At 51.6% G+C, this 24,724-nt stretch overlaps 1 protein-coding gene across 3 annotated transcripts in view; it reads left to right on the top strand.

The window, feature by feature from the left end:
• The window catches only part of mical3a (microtubule associated monooxygenase, calponin and LIM domain containing 3a), a 637,446-nt gene that overhangs the window by 329,520 nt on the left and 283,202 nt on the right, over window positions 1–24,724 (top strand). For 2 of the 3 annotated variants that reach the window (XM_070900720.1, XM_070900721.1), the window contains 6 exons: window positions 1,385–1,489; window positions 8,221–8,316; window positions 10,534–10,620; window positions 11,522–11,608; window positions 17,747–17,933; window positions 19,026–19,108. In XM_070900720.1, coding sequence (XP_070756821.1) covers window positions 1,385–1,489; window positions 8,221–8,316; window positions 10,534–10,620; window positions 11,522–11,608; window positions 17,747–17,933; window positions 19,026–19,108 — 645 coding nt within the window. The remainder of the gene's footprint in view (window positions 1–1,384; window positions 1,490–8,220; window positions 8,317–10,533; window positions 10,621–11,521; window positions 11,609–17,746; window positions 17,934–19,025; window positions 19,109–24,724) is intronic. The other variant, XM_070900722.1, reaches the window with a different exon arrangement.

The following is a 24,724-nucleotide window of genomic DNA, read 5'->3' on the forward strand; positions in this document are numbered from 1 at the left end:
TTTGGTCTCCTAATCTGAGGAAGGATGTTCTTGCTATTGAGGGAGTGCAGCGAAGGTTCACCAGACTGATTACCGGGATGGCAGGACTGACATATGAGGAGAGACTGGATCAACTGGGCCTGTATTCATTGGAGTTTAGAAGAATGAGAGGGGATCTCATAGAAACATATAAAGTTCTGACGTAACTGGACAGGTTAGATGCAGGAAGAATGTTCCCGATATTGCGGAAGTCCAGAAACAGGGAACATAGTCTAAGGATAAGGGGTAAGCCATTTAGGACTGAGATGAGGAGAAACTTCTTCACTCAAGAGTTGTTAACCTGTGGAATTCCCATATGCAGAGAGCTGTTGATGCCAGTTCATTGGATATATTCAAGAGGGAGTTAGATATGACCCTTATGGCTAAAGGGATCAAGGGGTATGGAGCGAAAGCAGGAAAGGGTTACTGAGGTGAATGATCAGCCATGATCTTATTGAATGGTGGTGCAGGCTTGAAGGGCCGAATGGCCTACTCCTGCACCTATTTTCTATGTTTCTATGTTACACTGTCCCATGAAACACTCCGAGGGCAAATACAGCATGTGTTTAGATACAGAGTAAAGCTCCCTCTACACTGTCCCATAAAACACTCCCAGGGCAGGTACAGCACGGGGTTAGATACAAAGTAAAGCTCCCTCTACACTGCCCCATCAAACACTCCCAGGGCAGGTTCAGCACGGAGTTAGATACAGAGTAAAGCTTCCTCTACACTGTCGCATCAAACACTCCCAGGGAAGGTACAGCACAGGTGTGACTATCTCCGGTCCGTGCTTGCTGTTTGGAAGATCTGAAAATGTCCCACTTTGTTGTAGGTTGTTGCCCTTTGTGTATTGAGAGGGTCCTATTCCCGAAAGTGGCCTTATTTTCTTTGAAACGGGCACGTTGTGTTTTCTCAATCCCTCAGAGATGAGCTGTTGCTTTCCCACATGTGGTTTTTGACATGGATGTGTGCTGTGTCGCTCAGCTCCTGTCCTGAACTCGCTAGGTGGCAGTGATTTGAGAGGAGCCTCGGTGTGGACATGAATCCTGAAGGTGTAGAGTGCCAGGGGCAATGATACGATGCAAGGAACCAGCAGAGAAAGCCCAGTGGCAGTTGATGTTCCCTGTGGTCATTGTTGGTTGGCCGCTGTCTGAGTGATGGAGCAGTCGTTGGTCTGGGGAGTACAGTCTTGTCTCGCACCTTGAACGTAGTAAAACATCCCAAGGTGCTTCACAGGAGTCTTACAAGACAAGTGTGAGATAATCGTAGTGAAATACAACTTGTCCTAATGAGCGGGGGCCTGCGTGGTGTTGGTATGCAGCGTGTTCCTGCGGTGACTGACCTCGCATTGTGTTGCTCACTGCAGGAGGAACGTGACGCCTCCCAGAAGGGCAACGTCAGAACCATAGCCAATCAGTTCCTGACCAAGCACGACAACATCGCTGGACCATCACACGGACTGAAGAGACAGGTAGGGACTGGGCCGGGGGAGGGGGGGGCCTGTGTGTGGCAGGGAGAGGGGGCCTGTGTGTGGAGGGGAGGGGTGAATGCGTGTCAGGGGGAAGGGAGGCAGTGCATGTGGGGGGGAGAGGGCCCTGCATGTGTGTGGGGGAGAGGGGAAATGTGTGGGAGAGGGGAGAGTATGTGGGGGGAGGGGGAGTGTGGGAGAGGGGAGAGTGTGTGGGGGGAGGGGGAGTGTGGGAGAGGGGAGAGTGTGTGGGGGGAGGGGGAGTATGTGTGTGGGGGGGGAGGGGGAGTGTGTGGGGCAGGGGAGAATGTGTGGGGCAGGGGAGAGTGTGTGGGGCAGGGGAGAGTGTGTGGGGCAGGGGAGAGTGTGTGGGGCAGGGGAGAGTGTGTGGGGCAGGGGAGAGTGTGGGGGGAGGGGAGAGTGTGGGCGAGGGGGAATGTGTGTGTGTGTATATCAATGATTGTAGAGCAGTGATATTGAAATCTGACGATGGTATGGAAAACTATACGGAGAAATGTAGGACATTGCCGGAGGATGTGGGCAGGATAGCGGAGGGGCAGTTTGGTGGCAGCTGCAGTTTAATAGAGAAACGTGAAGTTGTACATTTTGGGAAAATGAATAGTAAGAGGAAGTGCACCCTACAGGATAAGACTGTAAATCGAGCCGGGGAATTGAGAAATTTTAAGGATGCAGAGATCTTAAAGATGGTAGTAAGGGCAGGGAAAACTTAAAGGAGACAAATGGGACTCTGGGATTTAAGCAGGGGCATTGAAAGTTAAAGCGAGGTATTTATACTGGCCACAGCTAAAGTATGGGGGTGTAGTTCTGGGGACCCCATTATATAAAGTGTATTGGAGCCATGGAAAGAGGGTAGAGAAGATAGACTATAATGAAGGATAAGGCAGACTCTAGCAAAGGTTTTGAGCAGTTGTTTCCACTGATTGGTGAGTCAGTAACTGAGGATTATCACGAGAAGTTGAAAGGGTATTTATACCAACAACAATGACTTGTTGCACCTTTAACATAGGAAAAGGTCCTAAAGTGCTCCATAGGCATATAATCAAAGAAACATTGACATCAAGCTAAAATAGGTGATATTAGGAGGGATGACTAAAAGCTCACTCAAAGAGGTAAGTTTTAAATAGGGTCTTAAAGGAGGAGAGAGGTGAGAGGCAGATATGTGCGGGTTGGGAGGGGGGTCCGTGCGGGTTGGGGGGGGGGGGTTCCGTGCGGGTTGGGAGGTGGGTCCGTGTGTGCGAGTTGGGAGGGGGGTCCGTGCGGATTGGGAGATGGGTCCGTGCGGGTTGGGAGGTGGGTCCGTGCGGATTGGGAGGGGGGTCCTTGCGGGTTGGGAGATGGGTCCGTGCGGGTTGGGAGGAGGGTCCGTGCGTGCGGGTTGGGAGGTGGGTCCGTGCGGGTTGGGAGGTGGGTCCGTGCGGTTGGGAGGGGGGTCCGTGCAGGTTGGGAGGTGGGTCCGTGCGGGTTGGGAGGTGGGTCCGTGCGGTTGGGAGGGGGGTCCGTGCAGGTTGGGAGGTGGGTCCGTGCGGGTTGGGAGGTGGGTCCGTGCGGTTGGGAGGGGGGTCCGTGCGGGTTGGGAGGTGGGTCCGTGCGGTTGGGAGGTGGGTCCGTGCAGGTTGGGAGGGGGGTCGGCAGTGAAAGTTGCAGAAAATGGGAGCGAGTTGAAAATGCGCCGTCATCCTGCGTCTTCGCGTCTTTAGCTCGGGCGTGTTAGCCAGTGGCAGGCAGCCGGACCTGAGCAGTAGAGGCAGGCGGCCTAATTAATCTCATTAAATCCTTGTGAGACCCTTAGCAGGGACTTTACCCAAACATTGAATTTCACTGGATAACCACGGGAACTATGCAGCTCGGGAACCACGTCTGTCAACCAGAGGCGGGAGCTCTGTGACCATTGATCGAGGTCATTAATGCAGAGCATGAAAATTCCAATAAATACTCCCACATCACACCTGCTTACCTGCCTATGGGAAAGCCATTCTCTGCGACCTCGCAATCCACACTCACCACATTGCTAGTAGCTATCACAACATTGACAGATCGGGCCTCTGATCACTACTTGACCTGCCATCTATTACATCAGCATGGGTGCCGCTTCCACTGTCTCACATTGGTCCTCAGAATCGGACCACGATGAGCCCCAACACCAGCAGCAGCAGACAGACTAGCAGCACCAACAATCTTCTCCTTAATGCCCTGATGCTCCACAAGACAGGGAGCATCAGCGCAGAGCTGCCCCACGCTGGAGGCAATACCCCCAACACAGGGTATACAGGCAGAGGATGAGCTTCCTCAACATGACTGAGCAGCAGTTTCAATGGAGGCTCAGGTTATCGCACCAGGTCCGGGCAGACACTTGCAGATTGCTGGAGCAAGACCTGCAGCCCAGAGGAGCGGGTGGACACACCTGCCCAGTGACTGTCAAAGTCACCAGCACCCTCAACTTCTTCGCCTCAGGCTCTTTCCAGGGATCTGCAGCAGACATTTGTGGCATCTCACAGTTGTCCTCCCACAGATGCATCACCCAGGTCACCGATGCCATGTTTGACAAGTCAGACAATTATATCAACTTTGCCACTGATGAAGGAAGTGTTACAGAGCGGGTTCTGGCCTTTGCCACTCTGACTGGCTTCCCACGGGTGCAGAGCGTCATTGACTGCACACATGTGGCCATCAGGGCACCCCATCATCACCCAGGAGTGTTTGTAAACCGCAAAGACGTCCACTCCCTCAATCTGCAGCTCGTCTGCCACCATCGGAAGATCATCATGCATGTGTGCACCAGATTCCCCGGCAGCTGTTTGACTCTTTCATCCTGTGCCACTCCACTCTCCCTCAACTCTTCACACCTCCAAACAGACTTACCGGCTGGCTGCTTGAAGACAAGGGCTATCCACTGAAGACTTGGCTCATGACACCCTTGACAAGACCAGGCAATGAGGTTCAGGAGCGGTGTAATGAAAGCCACATGTCCACCAGATTTATCATAGAGCAAACAATACCCATGCTGAAGATGCGCTTCAGATGCCGAGACAGATCTGGAGGAGCCCTTCAGTATGCACCAGCCAGGGTCTCCAGAATCATCGTTGTTTGCTGCGCCCTGCACAACATAGCGCAGCAACAAGGATTGGAGCTGCAGGAGGAGCAAGGTGCAGAGTGCATAACTGTTTCTTCAGAGGAGGAGCATCAGCTGGACGACGAGGAGGGGCAGGAGGAACCTGAGGGGCAGGAGGAACATGAGGTCCAGAGTACATTGCTGCCAGGGATGGCTCATCATGGTCAGCTTTACTTAACTTCCTACATTGCACACAACTGGCTGCCACATGCTGTGTCAAGTCCCCTGCCCCCCACTCCCAAGCAACACCATAAAGCATCCCTACAATGAACCAGCCATTCTTTTCTCACTGACTTCCCCCATTGCTGACGGTAATGCTATGTCTGACCATTCACTCCAACTCACAAAGCCACTTCCAAATTAGCAGTCATAAATGGGCATGAGCTGAAAGTGGTGAAAATAAATACTTTGTGTCATAACAATAACGGAACCTTAACAATAAGACTTCTTTAAACACCCACTTGCTTACCCATGTGCATCTACTTCTGTGTCATTTTTCTTTTTCGCGCATTTCTACGAGGTGCGACCCCTGTGGCTTCGAATTCCAGAAGGAGGAGGCCATTCGGCAGGAGCCAAGAGACAGCCAGCTCACTTCCCTGCAGTGACTGCTTTAACACTTTTGGTGGATGTTCACTGTGTTTTGGAGCCTGTGATGGCCCCACCAAAGTCTGCTGCTCCTGCGACTATGCAGGGCAGACTCGGCCATCGCCATCTGAGGCAGCATTTGGGGCTCTGAATGGGGGGATAAATGTGAGCGCTTTGAGAGGAGCCCCCACTTCCATGTCTCCTCTCACCATCATCCCTTGCATGGGCCACCTGCACTTCCCTGGGATCGAGGAGCAGGAGAGAACCTTGCTACTCATCAGTGGAGCCATGAGACCGCCGGTCTACGTTTAGATCCTTCCTAGAGAGGAGGTCTGTGAGGCTCTGCCGTCTGTTTTCCATAGCTAGCATGTGCTCATGTGAGTGGCTGCTCCATGCAGGTGGCCATCCTTTCCATGGACGAGCATACCGTCCCCATCGCCTGCGACACGGTGGTGCTCATGTTGGAGATGGACTCATCCATTCTCTGCACATTTGCAGACATCGCAGCTGCAAAACCTGTCAGAGCCCCCTGCACTTCTTGCTGCACCTCCAGGATCGCCGTCTTTCTGGATGGCTCCCGAGGCTCAGCATCTGCATACAGCTGAGCAGAGCTGGGGGTGTCCTGTGCCCTCCGGCGAGGAGTCTCCACTGCTGTCCCTGTCTCCACCATCTCCTCTTGCTCACTTGTGACTTGTGACAAGGTGACTGTCGCGTGAGACCCACCGAGGTGTAGGTAATTGCGCTGGTGCTGGGTGCACTTGGGTCTGGTGACGGTGCACCCTTAGAGGCCGGTGGCTCCTCTGACGAGTCTCCCCACTGTCCTCTTTCTCCTGGACAGTGGGGCGCGGTGCTCTTGATGGACCTGTGGGAGAGCAAAGAAATTATCTAGAAATGTTATATTAAGAATGGTTAACGATACCATTATGCACATGATGAACATTCACTGGCTGCTGACATCAGTCCCCATATGAGTGATGGCTGTATGCCATGTGGCTGTATGCGATGGAATTCTGCCACCTCTGGTTCTCTCGTTGTTGTGCACTCTCTTCTGCAAGGAGCGAAAGAGAAACTTGAGTGAGAGTGATGGCACGAGTGTAAGGAATGGATGGGTCACATTTGTAGAGGGTGACTATGATGGAATGGGGTGTCAATGCCAAATAGCCTCCTTGTGCGGTTTTAGTTGGTGTGATTGCATTAGGATGAGGGTGATTGTGAGGGTGGGTAGTGTGAGAGAGGGACGGGTTAACGTGCAAGTTATGTTGGTGTGAGTAATGATGTGCAGGAGTAGGCTTGGGAAGGCAGAGTGATGATGATAGGCACAGCAGGATGAAGGTGAGTGTGGCTTTGCATTCACCTTTCCTGACCTCAACAGATCATTGAATCTCTTCCTGCACTGTACCCAGTTCTGCCTTACAACATCCCTGCTCTTCACCTGCTCAGCAATTTGGAGCCAGGCTCTTTTTGTCTCTTGGGGAGGTCTCTCCTGCACATCAGCAGGGACGAGGACCATCCTGCGTGCTCTGACTCCCTCCACAAGAATATGTAGGGAGTCATTGCAAAAGGAGGGTGCAGCCCCTGTGTTTGGGAGGTAATGTTTATACTTCTGCACAACGAGACACTCCTCTCCACTCCTCCCTCCACACTCCTACATGAACCTTCAAATGCGATATGGCCAAGGCTGCTTTAAGTACCCCTGTTGGAAACGAGTCATCAATGAGGTCATCAGTTCTGCACCATTTAATAGGGTCGGGCGGGCTGAACAATATATCATGATACCGAACCGCTACACGGCCCGCACGCACCCAACCCGACTCGGTAAGGAAAATTCCAACCAGGAGTTGTTGGAAAGATGGGTACAGATTTGGGAGGCGACAGCACATTCAGAGACATTAGAGAGGAACAAGAGGTGCGCCGATAATTTGCAAAGACAGAGGGTTTGAGGACAAATATTTTGAGGATGGAGGCGGGGGGTGATGACCGCAGTTTTGAAAGGGAGGGGGACGGTGCCCTAGGAGAGGGAACCATTTACTATTTCAAAGTCAGAAGAGATGTTAAAGGCAGACGTTACCCGACGCTATCTTTTCAGGTTGGATTTGAGCCCAGCTGTGTGAAGTGGAAAGTCAGCACCTGGTAACCCCCGGGTAATCCCTAGTAACCTCCGCGGGTAACCCTCTGATAATCCACCCACACCCGGATAACCCCCTGATAATCCACCCCCGGGTAACCCCCTGATAATCCACCCTGGGTAACCTCCCACCCCCGGTAACCTCCCACACCCGGGTAACCCCCTGATAATCCACCCTGGGTAACCTCCCACCCCGGGTAACCCCCTGATAATCCACCCTGGGTAACCTCCCACACCCGGGTAACCCCTTGATAATCCACCCCCGGGTAACCCCTTGATAATCCACCCTGGGTAACCTTCCACCCCGGGTAACCCCCTGATAATCCACCCCCGGTAACCTCCCACACCCGGGTAACCCCCTGATAATCCACCCTGGGTAACCTCCCACCCCGGGTAACCCCCTGATAATCCACCCTGGGTAACCCCTTGATAATCCACCCTGGGTAACCCCCTGATAATCCACCCCTGGTAACCTCCTGACCCCGGGTAACCCGCCGTTAACTCCCCTCGGGATTATCCGACAATTGAGTAGAACTGTCTTGCTGCTTCAGGGCGACGTCGGTGCTGCTGTGAGTGAGTGAGTGAAGGTGAGACGGTGCAGTTATAGCTGGCTGTGGATATGTAAATGGCAGTGTAAAGTGGTCTTGGTTGGGTGCCATATTGTCGAGGCTTCTCCTGAATCCCAAATCAGTCTCATTTCAAACTAGTGCCTGGCGTTTTTAAATATGTTTTAATTCTCCCTTTTTTTTCTTTTGTCTGTCTCGCCTTGATCTGTTGCCATGGACCCTTGCTTTTTTTTTTGCTATTGTCACTCTGTTGCTTGACTGTTCTCCTTCCCTCCTGCTCCCTGCTTCCCCCTCTCCTTGACTAAACACCATCACGCCATGCTGACAGCGGCCAAACCTCTCTTCGCAAGAGTACCCTGCCCAGCAGCCCTACAGCAGGCAAAGGAATGCCCCACAACTCACTGCTGGTCCTGAGTGGAAACAGGTAAATATGCCCCTCTACTCCAGAGTCCATGTGTACTGGTCAGTGTCAGCTTGTTTAACGCTCAGGCAGTGCTGTTGCCGGCCACTACTTTCCTTCAGACCACAGATCCCTCACTAGGAGGACGGTAAGTTTTTTTGCTTCCAAGCTGACTGTCAAAGGCTGCATATTGTTGGTGTACATAATGAGAGGGCAAGGATTTCACCTGAATACTGAATGTGTGCATGGACAAGCCATCAGCCAAAACAGACAACAGACACCATCCTGGCTGGAGATGGTGGGGCACCACAAGGATCAATGCTGGGACCTCAGCTATTCACAATCTATATGTGTGACTTGGATGAAGGACCGAGTGCAATGTATCCAAGTTCACTGACGATAGCAAGCTGTGAGGAGGACACAGAGAGCCTGCAAAGGGATATGGACCAATTAAGTGAGTGGGCAATAAGGTGGCAGATGAAATACAATGTGGGGAAATGTGAGTTTATCCAATTTGGTGGGAAGAATAGGAAAACAGAATATCTTTTAAATGGTGAGAAACTATTAAATGTTGGTGTTCAGAGAGATATAGTTGTCCTCGTACAGGAAACACAGAGTTAGCACCCAGATATATCAAAGCAATAAGGAATGCAATTGGCATGTTGGCTATTATTGCAAGGGGTTGGAGTATAAGAGTAAGGAAGTCTTGCTACAATTGCCCAGGGCCTTGGTGAGACCACACCTGGAGTACTGTGCACAGTTTTGGTCTCCTTGTCTGAGAAAGAATAGACTTGTCTTGGAGGCGGTACAACAAAGGTTCACTCGCCTGATCCCTGGGATGAGAGGGTTGTCCTTTCGAGGAGAGAGTGAGTAGAATAGGCCTATACTCTCTGGAATTTAGAAGAACAATTATAGAAGATTCTGAGGGGGATTTACAGGGTAGATGCTGAGAGGATGTTTCTCCAGGCTGGACAGTCTAAAACCAGGGGGCATAGTCTCAGGATAAGACTGAGATGAGGAGGAATTTCTTCACTCACAGGGTTGTGTATCTTTGGAATTCTCTACCCCAAGAGGCTGTGGATGCTGAGGCAGTGAGTATATTCAAGGTTGAGATAAGTAGATTTTTGGACTCTAGGGGAATCAAGGGATATGGAGATTGGGTAGGAAAGTGGAGTTGCGGTCTATAATCAGCCATGATCTTATTGAATGGCGGGGCAGGCTCGAAGACCATATGGCCTACTCCTGTTCCTAATTATTAAGTTCTTATGGAGTTGAGTGATATGCTCAACTCTTAATTACAAGATCCCCTTCCTGTCAGCTTCCTGGGCCTTGTTTTCAGAAGCTGAGTATTTGATGCAATGCTTAAGGTAACAGATTTGCAATTTGACTGGGTTTGAGACTGTTGTTGTGCACTGTACCTGCCGTGGGAGTGTTTGATGGGACAGTGTAGAGGGAGCTTTACTCTGTATCTAACCCGTGCTGTACCTGCCCCTGGGAGTGTTTGATGGGACAGTGTAGAGGGAGCTTTACTCTGTATCTACGTCGTACTGTACCTGCCCCTGGGATTGTTTGATGGGACAGTGTAGAGGGAGCTTTACAATGTATCTACGTCGTACTGTACCTGCCCCTGGGATTGTTTGATGGGACAGTGTAGAGGGAGCTTTACAATGTATCCAACCCGTGCTGTACCTGCCCTGGGAGTGTTTGATGGGACAGTGTAAAGGGAGCTTTACTCTGTATCTAACCCCGTACCGTACCTGCCCTGGGAGTGTTTGATGGGACAGTGTAGAGGGAGCTTTACTCTATATCTAACCCGTGCTGTACCTGCCCTGGGAGTGTTTGATGGGACAGTGTAGAGGGAGCTTTACTCTATCTAACCCCGTACCGTACCTGCCCTGGGAGTGTTTGGTGATTTGCTGATATGTTGAGAGTGTTGAATGAAGCGAGGTGGGAGGAGACTCATATGGAGCATGAACATTAGTTGAGCCAAATGACCTGTTTCAGTGCTGTACATTCTATGTAACTCTGTGTCATGATGGTGGAAGCAGATTCTGGTGTTGAAAAAGACTGTATTTTCTAGGTTGAGGCCTGAAATGCTTCCCACACACTCTCCTTCCCTGCACCTTTATGTAATGGAGAGATTGAGGGTAATTTGGGTAGCTTGGCGCTGTGATTGTATCTGTAGCTTCCACAGTACTGCTGTAACATCTCTGTTTTCTCTTCCTGTATTTCTGACCTAAGAGAAGAGATGAGCAGCAGTTGCCAGCCTGTCCCAAGACAGTTATACTGCTTCCCTGGCCTGTTCCTGGGCCGTCTCGCTGCACACAGGTGACGTCACAGCATGGCGTTGCAGGCTGCACGTGTGTATCTCTGGCTGACGTTGGTGATTTCTGTGCCCCACTCGTGTCTCCGCTTAACCCACTCAATGTTCCCCCTCCATCTCCTCCTTGTCTACTTCCCATTGTGCTGATTTTACACCAGATTCAGGCAATCATTCTGCTCTTAGTTATGTTGAATGGTTGAATATTAAGGTCAATAACCCCATTCTAACCTCTTCTCTGTCACTGCTAATCTCGGAGTAGTTCTAAGAAGTATGGTGTGTGTCAGCAGAGCGACCTGTCAGGGACATGGGCTCCATCCAGCTGAATTGGTGTGCTGCATCAAATGCAGTCTCAGTCCAGTTTCCAGTGGATGTGGATCATGCTGTGCCTGCCCTGGGAGTGTTTGATGGGACAGTGTAGAGGGAGCTTTACTCTGTATCTAACCCCTGTACCTGCCCTGGGAGTGTTTGATCGGACAATGTAGAGGGAGCTTTACTCTGTATCCAACCCCGTGGTGTACTTACCCTGGGAGTGTTTGATGGGGCAGTGTAGAGAGAGAACCTGTTTTCTGCTCCAACACGTACTATACTTAACCTGGCCCCTCTGCAGCAACATCATAGCGGTGCATGAGAGAGCAGTGCTGATCCAGTCCCACTTAGGTATTAGCTGTAACATCACATGATGACTGTGATCCCAATCACTGCTATGTGTATTACATTCCAAATCTTTCACCATCCTGTCTATTACATACTGACTCTCCCCCTACCCCCTATGTGTTAAGTTCCAAATATCTCGCTCCAGTCAGGCATGCACCAAACGAGTCTCTGTCCTGCTTGTTCGATGCAGTTTGGTTCCTGTGGTGAGGATTTGTTCTTTTTGTCCAGTTGAGTATGACTTCTGTTCTTCAGGATGAGGTAAAGCCGGCAGGTCAGCAGCTGGTCAGGAACCAGGCCTCTGCTGCTCCCTTTGTCCCATCACTCAACGCTCTCCGACAGGTACTGCCCCAATATTGGGGGCTTTGCACAGCATGTCACAGCTCAGTACCACTTGCTGGCTTTTAACACTGCAATCACTAGTAGTGATCTCTTAATCGTATATGAACAATAACCACATGCCCTATTCTGTTACGTGAGTTGTTTATTGGGATATATTCTTACGACATCACTAATACAGCGCTCACACACAATATGGCTCTAATACAGAAAACCTTTCATCATGTGACTTTACCCTTTTATTATTTACATCAGTAGTTGCATTTCCACTAGATGGAACAGTAGTTTACTAGGGGAGCTCTATTACACAATGAAGAAGCAATCATAACAAAATAATCATCACACATAACTTGCATGGTTACACAACAAAAGATATGGTCTTATTTTGTCATATTTACAAATCAAACTTAACCACTGGTTTTCTGTTTTGAAGAGGATACCTTCGCTCTTGAACAGAACTTTACAAACTTGGTGTTGAACTTAGACTCATTCTAGGCTGAGCCTGAGGAGAGTTTTTCTCCGAAGGCAACCCTTGATCGACATTTGGACTCTCTACAACTTCAGACTGTTTGTCTACCTGACTCAGACTTAAATTCTGACTTTCCCTTGGACTTGTCTCTACTACATCTGATGTAGGATATGCTACTGGTACTGTACTTGTAACAAGACTATCTGATGAGTCAGAAATAATTGAATCATTCCAACTTTCAACTCCTTCCACATGTGTAGGCAAAATATGATCAATGTGAACAAACCTAACCTGTCCATGATCAAACATCTTGACCAAATATGTGCGAGGGCCACTCTTCCTGGTAAACACATTAACAATTTATGGAGATGGTTCTTCATTCTAACCTTCTGAAATAATTTCACACTTCCCTCTCTCTTACTCTGCCTCTATCATGATTCTCTTTCTGTCTTATTTGTTTCTCTTCTACTGACTGTTCCAAGTTTGGCTTTAACAACGGGAACCTCGTTCGTGGCTGTCGTTTGAGAAACAACTCTGCTGGTGTTCTATCAGTAGTTGTATGAGAAATATTACGATAAGTAATCAGAAAATTTGCAGTTGTCTGGTACAACGACAAGTGCCGTTTCTTTGGATTTGGATGCAACATTTGCTTGATGAGGGCACGGTTTATAATTTATACTGTGCACCCTACTGCACCATTTGAAGCAGGGCGGTACGGTGGAACTTTGGTATGTTTCACACCGTTTCTGCTTATGAACTGTGCAAATTCTTCTAAACAAAATTGCAACCCATTATCAGACATAATTTCTTCTGGGAGGCCATATGAAGAAAACAATCTTCGCAAATTATCTTGTGTTTTACTTGTTATTTTCCGAAACACCTCAATCCACTTCTAATGACTACCAATCACAATGAACAATTGCTGTCCTTCTAGCTCAGCAAAATCGATATGTAACCTTTGCCACACCCTGGGAGGCCATTTCCATGGCTGTAATGGTATTGATGGTGGTTTCTTGCTTACCGATTGACATGTCGTATACTGACTGACGATGTACTCCATATCCTTAATCTAAACCTGGCCACCATAAGTAATTGCATGCAAAACTCTTGGTCAAGCACATTCTCAGGTGCTGCTCATGAAGATCTCCTAACAATTTAGACCTGAACCTATTTGGAATAACTACTCTTGCCATTTGTTATGTAATCATACACCTTTGACAAAACTGGGTCACATTTGGTTGCTCTACCAATCTCTTCAGTTGTGACTGGCAGCTCATCAATTTATGAAAAATAGAACACTTCTTCCCTATTGGGTGTAACTTGTGATGGGGATGGCAACCTGGACATAGCATCAGCATTACTATTTGACTTAGGTCATCATCATCATTATAGGCAATCCCTTGAAATGAGGATGACTTGCTTCCATGTCAAAAAAGGATGAGTTCACAGGTGTTTCAATGAAGGACCTAATATTCCAGGTCCTGAACTACATCCTGAAGGGTGGAAGATGCCTGTTCATGGATTTTTATAACGTGTGGTGGCCGTTGCACACCAGCCACCACACAGGCTTGACAGAGCTAGGTCTTGGTCCAGTGGCACGGGTTATCCAAGACGACTGGAGACCTATTCTGCTGCATGGACCTAGTGCGCACACATATTTCAGTGTGGGCTGCCCGTGCTGCCCCTGGCCTCGAACTCATGCTTCTCCTCGGCCCCGGTCACATCTCTCCACCGTCTCTCACCGCTGTATCTGCCCAAGCTCCAATCACCGATCTGGACCTTGATGACGTCCTTCTTCGCTGCCTTTGCCCTCCTGCACCAGCTCGCGCTTAGGTAGAACAACAATGGGTGTTGTCCAATTACTTAGATCTGCCGTAGAGATAATGTTCTCAGTTTCTAGTCTTTTGAGTTCTTGCTCAACTTTCTCCTTGAGTGCGTATGGAACAGGATATGGCTTGCAGTAAACTGGTCCAGCGATCTTCTGCATTCTGACACTCGCCTCGAAGCCTTGGATCAAATTGCCTGTTTCACGGAACACCTTCAGATATTGCTTGATGACATCATGTTTCGATGCAAATTTCATTTCCAGATGAAAAATCTAATTCCAATCCAACTTCAGTGATCCCCACCAATTTCTACCTATCAAGGCAGGCTTGTCTCCTGCCACTACTATGTGAGGGAAGCTCTGAAACTGATCCTTATATTTCACCGATATGGTGATACGTCCTACAACAGGGATTTGCTCTCCTGAATAGCTCCGCAGCTCTATCTTCGATTTCTCCAGTCGAAAATCACTCAACTTCGAGATTTAATGATTCTGGTACTATCTCACAGATGCATCAGTGTCGATTTCCATGGGTATCCTGGTTCCTGCAACATCTACTTGGATGACGATACTCCGCGAATCGCCATGAGATACCTTTGTGCTCCTGATGACATGTATCACCAGAACCTCTTCGTCCTATTGCTTCCCTTCAATGTTATTTTTTGCGATTTCTGCTTCTAGCATTGAAAGTTGGTTTATTTTTCAGTTGGCATACCTTTGCAAGATACCCAGTTTTCTTGCAGTAGAACCATTCTGCCTTCACATATCTTTGACAGCTTTGAGGAATGTGTTGACCCAGGCACTGATAGCACGACTTCAATGTACTTTTACCATGGCCAGTTGCTGAGGCCTTGGGGTCACCTGCAGGCGATTCACCTTGGTTGTCTGACGACTTGAAATGGCAGGAAATTATCGGGTGTATTGGTTGGCCATATCCATCGACATAGCTGCCTGACAAGCTAAATCAAAAGTCAATTTAGAGGTTGTCCTTCTGATTGCTTAATTTTCCATCCCACAAACAAAGCAGTCACGCAATGCTCGGTCATGAAAGTTTCCGAAATGACAGTGAATGGGTAACTTTTTTAAACCCAGAATGTACTCACTGATACTCTCGTCAATCAATTGATCTCGTATTCCAAAACGATAACTTTGAGCAATTTCCAGGGGTTGAGGATTGTAGTGCTGAGAATCTCCATCAATGGCTTGTGCTTTGGCTTGACGAGAACAAGCACATTTATCAGGGTTTCATACACCTCGGGGCCTGCTTCAGTCAGGAAAATAGCCCGTTTTCTTTCCAACACCACCCGGTTACTGTTTTAATCATCGGGGACTTCAACGATACTATTTGCAGTGAAAAAAATTTGTAACCGCTCCACATACGCCCCGAGAATCTCTCGCTTGCGATGGCACTCACCCAAGACCCCTATTATTCCCATAGTCGCGGCCATCTGGACTCTGGCAATGTCGAACATTCAGCCAAGTGTGCTTGAAATTTACCTTGCACCTCTCAAAGTTTCTCTGTTGTTTGGCATGATTATCGATCAACAAAAATTTCAGCTCGGGAATCCAGAAATCCTATCCTCGTCCCCAATGTGATATAATCTGATGACATCACTAACACAGCACCCACACAAGATGGCTCTAACACAGAAAACCTGTCATCATGTGACTTAGCCACATGACCCTTTTATTATGCACATCAGTGGTTGCATTACCACAGTAGTCAACTAGGTGGAGCAGTAGTCCACCAGGGGGAGCTCTTTTACATGTCTCACACTCGCTGTTCTCCCTCACCTACCCTGGGCATGTTAACCCAGCCTGGTACAAGGTCTCATTACTGACTCTGCCGATAATAGATAAACATTGCTCAGTTTTCTAAACTCTTCTGCTTCATGCTCTTCTCACTGTGGTTACATGCTGAGGTTGTGTCAGTACCAAGGGGCAGGATAAGTAGTTCTACACTTAAGCTCTTGAAGCAGCATTTACCCACTGTGTGCTGTACATGTACAAGAGCTGACACTGGGACATACAGGAGTTTCTGTTGTAGTGCTGGCAGTTTAAGGCATGTTTGTGGGTCACTAATACAAATAATATATTAGCATTGTGATTGTGCACAGATGTGCATGTTTGATTTTGCTTTCTAATCATATTCGAAGGCTCTGGAAAATTATTGATTAGAAAGAGTTTGGTGTTAATCACTTAACAATTTTCAGGGGCTGAGGATTGAAGTGCTGTTCTAACTTGGTTAGAATCTCCAGTATTTGCATCGACATTGATTTAATGAAACTTTTCTGAACTTTTCTCATTCTTATATTTTTCCCTCTGATCCTCCTCCACATTCCCCTTCTTCCTCCTCCGACAACTCCTGCTCTCCTCCTCCTCCTCCCTGGCTCCTCTTCCTCCTCTCTCACCCCTCCTCTCCCACCCTCCACCCTTCCTCTCTCACCCCTCCTCTCCCACCCCGCCCCTCCTTTCCCTCAATCCCCTCCACCCCTCCTCCTCCAATTTCCCTCCCCCCACCTATGGCTGATTAGAGGTATATCAAGAGGTACACTGGGGGAGTGAGTTCATTGTCTGAACAGATAGTCAAACAGCTTCAGACACAAGGCCAGCCTAAGCCCCTTGCAGACAGGAAAGCGCTGGTGAGCACTTCCCCTGTGAGTGTGCAAAAGTGTTAGTGGCGCATGTGCCAAGTGTGAAAGTGAATGGGGCCTGTGGTGGGAGCAGAATGGTTGCACCGTAGCTGTGTAGGGCTGGAGACGTCAGGTGGCTGCACATCTGTCTTTGCACCCAATGTTCCCTGTAAGCTGCACAGCTGTGCAGCACTCCAGGGACCTGGGCAGTCAGCTTGCTGGCTTTTACCACATGCGTGGTGTTTCAAATGGCCCTGCGCAGCTCCTGAAATGACATTGCACCCAATATAAATCCTTCGCAAACCTTGCTAACAGAAGTGCCCACTTTACCATGCACAGTGATGCAAACCCACAACTGTTTAAAAAAAACGGCCTCCTGACCTTCGGGTACCAGTTTACAAATTGCCAGCTCGCTCAGGAAAGAGACTGTCCTTTGCAACATGAGGCAGGCAGGCACACTGAGTGGGCACAAAACCCCAGGCTGCTTCCTGCAGCTATAGCCTTGCAATAAACTGGAACCAAGCATCAGGCACTGGAGGGTTCGAGCTAATGGTGGCTGGGGGTGGGCACGCTGGCAGGGTTATCTAGGCTTGTATTTACAGCCCTCACAACCTCAGGTTGTCCCAAAGTGATACAGCAAATGAAGCAGTTTTGAAGTGTAGTCGGTGTCATGATATAAGAAACACATCAGCCAATTTGCACACACAAGTTCTCACAAACAGCACTGTGATGATGGCCAGATCGTTTGTTTTAGTGATGTTGGTTGAGGGATAAATATTGGCCAGGACACCGGGGAGAACTCTCTTACCGTGCGATCTTTTACATTCACTTGAATGGGGAGACGGGTCCTCAGTTAATCACTCACTGAAAGACGGCACCTCTGACAGTGCAGCACTCCCACATTATTGCGCTAGAGTGTCAGCCTTGATTATGGGCTCAGAGCTCCGGAGAGAGACTTGAACCCATGACCTTCTGACTCAGAGGTGAGAGGTGATGGCTGGCACTTAGCTGGGAAACTGTGGGCAGTGTGTGCGAATTTGTGATGTTCCGGCGGGCTCAGAGAAGGAGGCCCACCGTTCGGCGTTTGTGAATGGACGGGGTGTACAGGGGCCGTTCATTGTGCTGGGGGGGTGGTGGGGATGGGGAATACTGGGTGGAGGTGAAGGGCTATTCGCTCTGGAAGCTGCCTTCAGTAACACACCCTCTCCTTTTAGCCATCAATGAAGAAGGAGTTCCCCACACAGTTTGGAGGTAGTGACGTTTGCTATTTCTGTGGGAAGCGGGTCTATGTGATGGAGCGCTTGAGCGCTGAAGGGAAGTTCTTCCACCGTGGCTGCTTCAAGTGTGAATATTGTGGCACGACACTCCGGCTCTCCTCCTATGCCTACAACCCAGAGAATGGTAAGAACCCCGCTCATCCAGACAGCCCCCCCAAACCACCACACAACTCCCCCCCCCAAATCCCCTCCCAATTCGCCCCCCCCACCCAAACACCACCCCCACTCAACCCCACACTCCCTCCAATCCCCCACCCCCCCCAAACCACCACCCAACCCCACCCCCCCAAAACCACCACACAACCCCACCCCCCCAAATCCCCTCCAAACTTGCCCCCCCCACCCAAACACCACCCCAACCCAACCCAACCCCACCCCCCCCTCAAAACCCCCACCCAACCTCCCCCCCCAAATCCACTCCCAACTCGCTCCCCCACCCAAACACCCCGCCCGCCCAAATTCCCCCCCATCCAAACCCCCGCACAAACCATCCCCCCGCCCAAACTAGGCCTCCCAACCCCCACCCAACCTGCCCCCCCGCCCAAACTCACACCCCTCCAAATCCCCGCCCAAACCCCCCCGGCCCAAACACCCCCCCCCGCCCAAACACCCCCCCCCTCGCCCAAACACCACCCCCCCCCCGCCCAAACACGCCCCCCTCCGCCCAAACACCCCCCCCCCCCGCCCAAACATCCCCCCCGCCCAAACACCCCCCCCCCGCCCAAACACCGCCCCCGCCCAAACACCGCCCCCGCCCAAACACCGCCCCCGCCCAAACACCCCCCCGCCCAAACACCCCCCCCCCGCCCAAACTCCCCCTCCCGCCCCCTGTACCCAAACACTGTTCCCCCCCAACACTCCCCCCCCCAAAACACTCCCTCCGCCCCCAACACTTACCAAGACACCCCCCCGCCCCCAACCAAACCCCCACCCAAACCCCCCCACCCAAACACCCCCCCTCCAAACACACCCCCTGCCCAAACTTCCCCCTCTCCAAATCCCCACCCAACCCCCACCGCCCAAACTCCCCCACCCAACCACCCCCATGCCCAAACATCCCCCCCGCCCAAACATCCCCCGCCCCCCCAACACCGCCTTGCCCCGCCCCCCCCAACAGGCGCCACGCCCCCACCACGCCCAAGCACCACACCACCCACCACCTATTGCAGTGAGAGTTAGTTTGTTAGTTTCTTTAATCAACCCCATTATTTTACAGGTAAATTCTACTGCAAGGCTCATTACCGGTTTGCGGGACGCGAGGCGAGGAAGAGGCCAGCGACTCCTCCAGCAAGCGCCCAGGTACCACTCTACACTCGGGAGTTGTTTGTGGGAGGGGTGGGCTCTGACGGAGTTTCCAACATGCAAGCAGTTTCCTTTATGAGGGACTTTCCCTGGTTGCATTGACACACACAGCAGCATCGCCCCAGGCCTGCTCCATGCTGGTGGCGGGCTCACCAACGATTGCAGTAGTTCTGCAGCATCCCTGGCCTGTTCAAGAGTAAGGAGTGAGCCAGGGTCCCAGCTCCTGATCACTATCCAGCATCTCCCCGCTTGAATAATGTGCATGTCACGATGGACAAGGATTGGGCTCAGCTTCAGTATCCAAGTAGTCTCCATCATTCACTGCCCTGTCTCCCGGAAACTTGCCTGCTGTTGCTGAGATACCGCTGCACACTCTCCAGGCAGCGGGAAGCTATTCCTGGCCAGGTCGCACCCTACAGGCAGACGGTGGTTGGGCGGACGTTGGTTGAAGTGCCGATTTGTTGAAGTGCTTGGGTTGTCATGCGCTCCTTCCGCCACTTGATCTCCGCTTGCTCCTGACAAAGAGACTCGAGGTGTTCGGCACCTTCCTGGCTTATTCTCTTCCACTTTGGGCGGTCTTTCTTGCGCCAGTGGTTCCCAGGTATTGATGGGGATGTTGAACTTCTTCAAGGGGGCTTTGAGGGTGTCCTTGAAGCATTTCCTCTACCCACCTGCAGCTTGTTTGCCATGTCAGAGCTCCGAGTAGAGCGCTAGCTTTGGGAGTCTTGTATCGAGCATATGGGCAGTGTGGCCCATCCATTGGAGCTGATCGAGTGTGGGCAATGCTTCGCTGCTGAGGATGGTGGCCTGGACAAGAACACTCATGTTGGTGCGCCTATCGTGCCAGTGGATTTGCTGGATCTTGCAGGGGCAGCATTGGTAGTACTTCTTCAGTGCTTTGATGTATCTGCTGTACATAGTCATTGGCCCTGAAATCTCGGTTCTGAACATACTTGGAGCTGGAGTCACGTGAGCCTGGACACCCAATCAAGGTAAAGTAGGAGTTCTCATTATTATGAATGACAACCCCCCCACCCCCCCAAACACCCAAACATAATTAAAACATTAAAAAAACACCCCACATATTTAAATTAAAGTTAATAACTGGGTTGGAAAAAAGTATCTATTTTTCCGATTTATTTTTAAGTTTATAAATAAGCACCTTAGTGGGCAGGGTTTTTAACATGAAAATGTGTTTTAAAATTTTATTTTTATATGTTTTTTATGTTTTAAAACTCTTTGTCTGGTAACAGTAGGCTTTGTGCCTGCTTTTACCAGGTGCAAGCGTTTTAAGGACATTCGCTGGGCAAGAGAAGGGCAAATAGCACAATCTTGGCCGTGCGAATGTCCTAGCTGCCGGGATGCATGCCAGAACTTGACAGATCGGAAAAACTGAATTTTGGCACATGCGCATTGCGCGCCGAAAACCGGCTTTTGCGAGGCCTCACCGGGTCTGTACACACTGAGGGGGCGGGTATCACTACTGACCTCAGGCGACCGAAGGCTGCGCTGGCACACTGAAGGTGGTGTTGGACCTCGTCATCAACGTCAGTCCTTGTTGACAGTAGGCTCCCGAGGTATGGAAAATGGTCCACGTTGTCCAATGCCTCATCGTGGATTTTGATAATCGGGAGGCAGTGCTGTGGGGTGGGAGCAGGTTGCTGGAGCACCTTTGTTTTATGGATGTTTAGTGTAAGGCCCATGCTCTCGTACGCTACGTTGAACATGTTGACGATGATTTGGGGATCATCCTCCGAGTGAGCGCAGACGCAAACGTCATCTGCATATTGTAATTCGATGACAGAGGATGGCACGACCTTGGATCTGGACTGAAGGCGACAGAGGTTGAACAATTTCCCGTTTGTTCTATAAATTATCTCCACTCCAGCGGGAAGCTTACTGATGGTGAGATGTAGCATTGCAGCCAGGAATATCGAGAAGAGCATTGGTGCGATGGACACAGCCTTGCTTCACCCCGATTCGTACATGAATTGGGTCTGTGGTGGATCCAATGGTCAGGATCACAGCTTGCATGTTATCATGAAACAAGCGGAGGATGGTGATAAACTTTTGAGGACAACCGAATTTGAAGATGGCGCTCCATAATCCCTCACAGTTATCGGTGTCAAAGGCCTTTGTCAGGTCAACGAAGGCCATGTACAGAGATTGTTGCTGTTCCCTGCATTTCTCTTGAATTTGTCGCACAGTGAAGATCACATTGTCGCTTTTAGTGGGCGGAATCCGCATTGCGACTCTGGGAGAGCTCTTCAGCCACAGGGAGAAGGCGGTTGAGGATTCTTGCGATAACTTTCCCTGTGGCAGACAGCAGGGAAACTCCTCTGTAGTTACCGCAATCGGACTTATCCCCTTGACGGTGGTCACGATTACGTCGTCTCTGAGATTCCCAGCATGCTCTCCTCCTTCCAAACAAGAGAAATGAGCTCATGTATTCGCACCAATAGTGCTTCTCCGCCATGTTTTAGTGCTTCGGCGAGGATTCCATCTGCTCCTGAGGCCTTATTGTTCCTCAGTTGTCGAATGGCCTTTTCTACCTCGTGCCGGGCTGGGGTTGTGCTGAGATATTGTGGGATGGAGTCGAATACACTCACATCGAAGACAGAGTCTCGATTAAGAAGATCTTCAAAGTGTTCCTTCCAGTGAGCACTGACTGCCTCTCTGTCCTGATGAGAACTTCGCCGTTCTTTGACCACGATAGGCGAGGACCTTGGCTGCTTGGGCCAGAGGTGGTCTTGACTGCGCTGAAGAATCCACACACACCATGGTTGTCGGCTAGTTGCTGGATCTCCTGCACTTTCTCCAGCCACCATCTGTTCTTTAGGTTGCGAGTTTTTTGTTGGACCTCAGCCTTCAGACGTCTATAGAGCTGCTTTCTTGCTCTCGAGTTGTGTTGCTGTTTCCAGTCCAAGAAGGCCTTGTGCTTGCAGCTTATTAACACCTGGATCTCCTGGTTGTCTCGTCGAACCAGTCTCGGTGTTTCCTGCTCGAGTGACCGAGCGTCTCTTCGCAGGTCTTAATTATGGAGGCCCTGAGGGCTGACCAGGTGCTATGAGCTCCTTGCGTATCTGGATCACTTTGAGTCGCCAGGTTGGTAGTGAGGCGCTGGCTGAATAGGGCTTTCTTAGCATGGTTTCCATTTGCTCCAGTGTTGATTTTCCTGCGGCATTGTTTCTGTTGCCGCCGCTGTTTTTGGGCAACATTGAATGGACGTCACCAAGCGGATTAGGCGGTGGTCTGGCCAGCAGTTGTCGGCTCCTGTCATGGCGCGGATGATGTGCACGTCCTTGCAGTCCCTTGGTTGGACAATGATGTAGTCTTGCAGATGCCAGTGCTTGGATCCAGGGTGTTGCCATGAAGACTTGTCTTTCTGACGGGACGAGGTGTTGGCTATGATGAGGCCGTGTTCTAAGCATTTCTTTAGGAGCAGGGTAATGTTGGAGTTGGTTTTCCCCACCCCCTCTCTGCCGATCACACCTCCCCAGAGGTCTATGTCCTTTCAAACTCTGGCGTTAAAGTTGCCGAGGAGGATCAGCTTGTCGCCCATTGGGACTCAGGACAGGGATTGTTTGAGGCTGGAGTCGAATTCCTCTTTGGCCTCGTCTGTAGCTTCCAGCGTTGGGGCGTACGCACTGAAGACCGTAGTGCATTGGTTCCGGGCTAGGGTCATGAGGCGTTCGTTTATCCTGCAGGGGGGAGTCTCTGAGACGGCCAACTAGCTAATTTTTTATGGCAAAGTCTACCCCATGGAAGCGGCGATCTTCTTCTGGTTTATCTCTCCAGAAGAATGTGTTACCACTACCTTGTTCCCTGAGCTGGCCGTACCCTTCCCGCCCGGTCTCGCTTCGTACGGCGATGTCTATGTCAAAGCGTCTCATTTCCTGGTCAACGATGGCAGTATGACGTTCTGGTCTGTTGCTGTTGGGATTGTCTATGAGGGTCCTGACGTTCCAGGTCCCGAACTACATTTTAAGCGGGGGAAGGTGCCTGTGCGTGAATTCCTTTTAATATGGGGTGGCCGCGTTGCACACCAGCTACCACACAGGCTTGACAGAGCAAGGTCTTGGTCCAGTGGCCAGGGGGTCCGAGACGACTGGAGATCAGGCTCCGCTGCATTAGCCTTGTACATCCATACACACACACTCCAACTGTCCACCGTCCACTGTCCTCCTTCCCACAGGACCTCGCTCCCTGGTATACATAGGATGCTCCTCATTGGTCCCTTTCTACGCTCCTCTCCCGTCCCGACCTCCGCTACTCTCCTCTCCCGACCTCCGCTCCTCTCCCGTCCCGAACTCCGCTCCTCTCCCCTCCCGACCTCCGCTACTCTCCTCTCCCGACCTCCGCTCCTCTCCCCTCCCGACCTCCGCTACTCTCCTCTCCCGACCTCCACTCCTCTCCCGTCCCGACCTCCGCTCCCTTCCCGTCCCGACCTCCGCTCCTCTCCCGGCCCGACCTCCGCTCCTCTCCCGTCCCGACCTCCGCTCCCCTCCCGTCCCGACCTCCGCTCCCCTCCCGTCCCGACCTCCGCTCCCCTCCCGTCCCGACCTCCGCTCCCCTCCCGTCCCGACCTCCGCTCCTCTCCCGTCCCGACCTCCCCTCCCGTCCCGACCTCCGCTCCCCTCCCGTCCTGACCTCCGCTCCTCTCCCGTCCCGACCTCCGCTCCTCTCCCCTCCCGACCTCCACTCCTCTCCCATCCCGACCTCCGCTCCTCTCCCGTCCCGACCTCCGCTCCTCTCCCGTCCCGATCTCCGTCCTCTCCCGTCCCGACCTCCGCTCCCCTCCCGTCCCGACCTCCGCTCCTCTCCCGTCCCGACCTCCGTCCTCTACCGTCCCGATCTCCGCTCCCCTCCCGTCCCGACCTCCGCTCCTCTCCCCTCCCGACCTCCGCTCCCCTCCCGTCCCGACCTCCGCTCCTCTCCCGTCCCGACCTCCGCTCCTCTACCGTCCCGACCTCCGCTCCTCTCCCCTCCCGTCCCGACCTCCGCTCCTCTCCCGTCCCGACCTCCGCTCCTCTCCCCTCCCGACCTCCGCTCCTCTCCCGTCCCGACCTCCGCTCCTCTCCCCTCCCGACCTCCGCTCCCCTCCCGTCCCGACCTCCGCTCCTCTCCCGTCCCGACCTCCGCTCCCCTCCCGTCCCGACCTCCGCTCCTCTCCCCTCCCGACCTCCGCTCCCCTCCCGTCCCGACCTCCGCTCCTCTCCCGTCCCGTCCTCCGCTCCTCTCCCGTCCCGACCTCCGCTCCTCTCCCGTCCCGACCTCTGCTCCTCTCCCGTCCCGACCTCCCGTCCCGACCTCCGCTCCTCTCCCGTCCCGACCTCCGTCCTCTCCCCTCCCGACCTCCGCTCCCCTCCCCTCCCGACCTCCGCTTCCCTCCCGTCCCGACCTCTGCTCCTCTCCCCTCCCGACCTCCGCTCCTCTCCCGTCCCGACCTCCGCTCCTCTCCCGTCCCGACCTCCTCTCCTCTCCCCTTCCGTCCCGACCTCCGCTCCTCTCCCCTCCCGTCCCGACCTCCGCTCCTCTCCCCTCCCGACCTCCGCTCCTCTCCCGTCCCGACCTCCGCTCCTCTCCCGTCCCGACCTCCTCTCCTCTCCCCTT

This window comes from Pristiophorus japonicus, chromosome 15 (assembly GCF_044704955.1).
Source record: "Pristiophorus japonicus isolate sPriJap1 chromosome 15, sPriJap1.hap1, whole genome shotgun sequence".
In the NCBI taxonomy this organism is placed as follows: Eukaryota; Metazoa; Chordata; class Chondrichthyes; family Pristiophoridae; genus Pristiophorus; species Pristiophorus japonicus.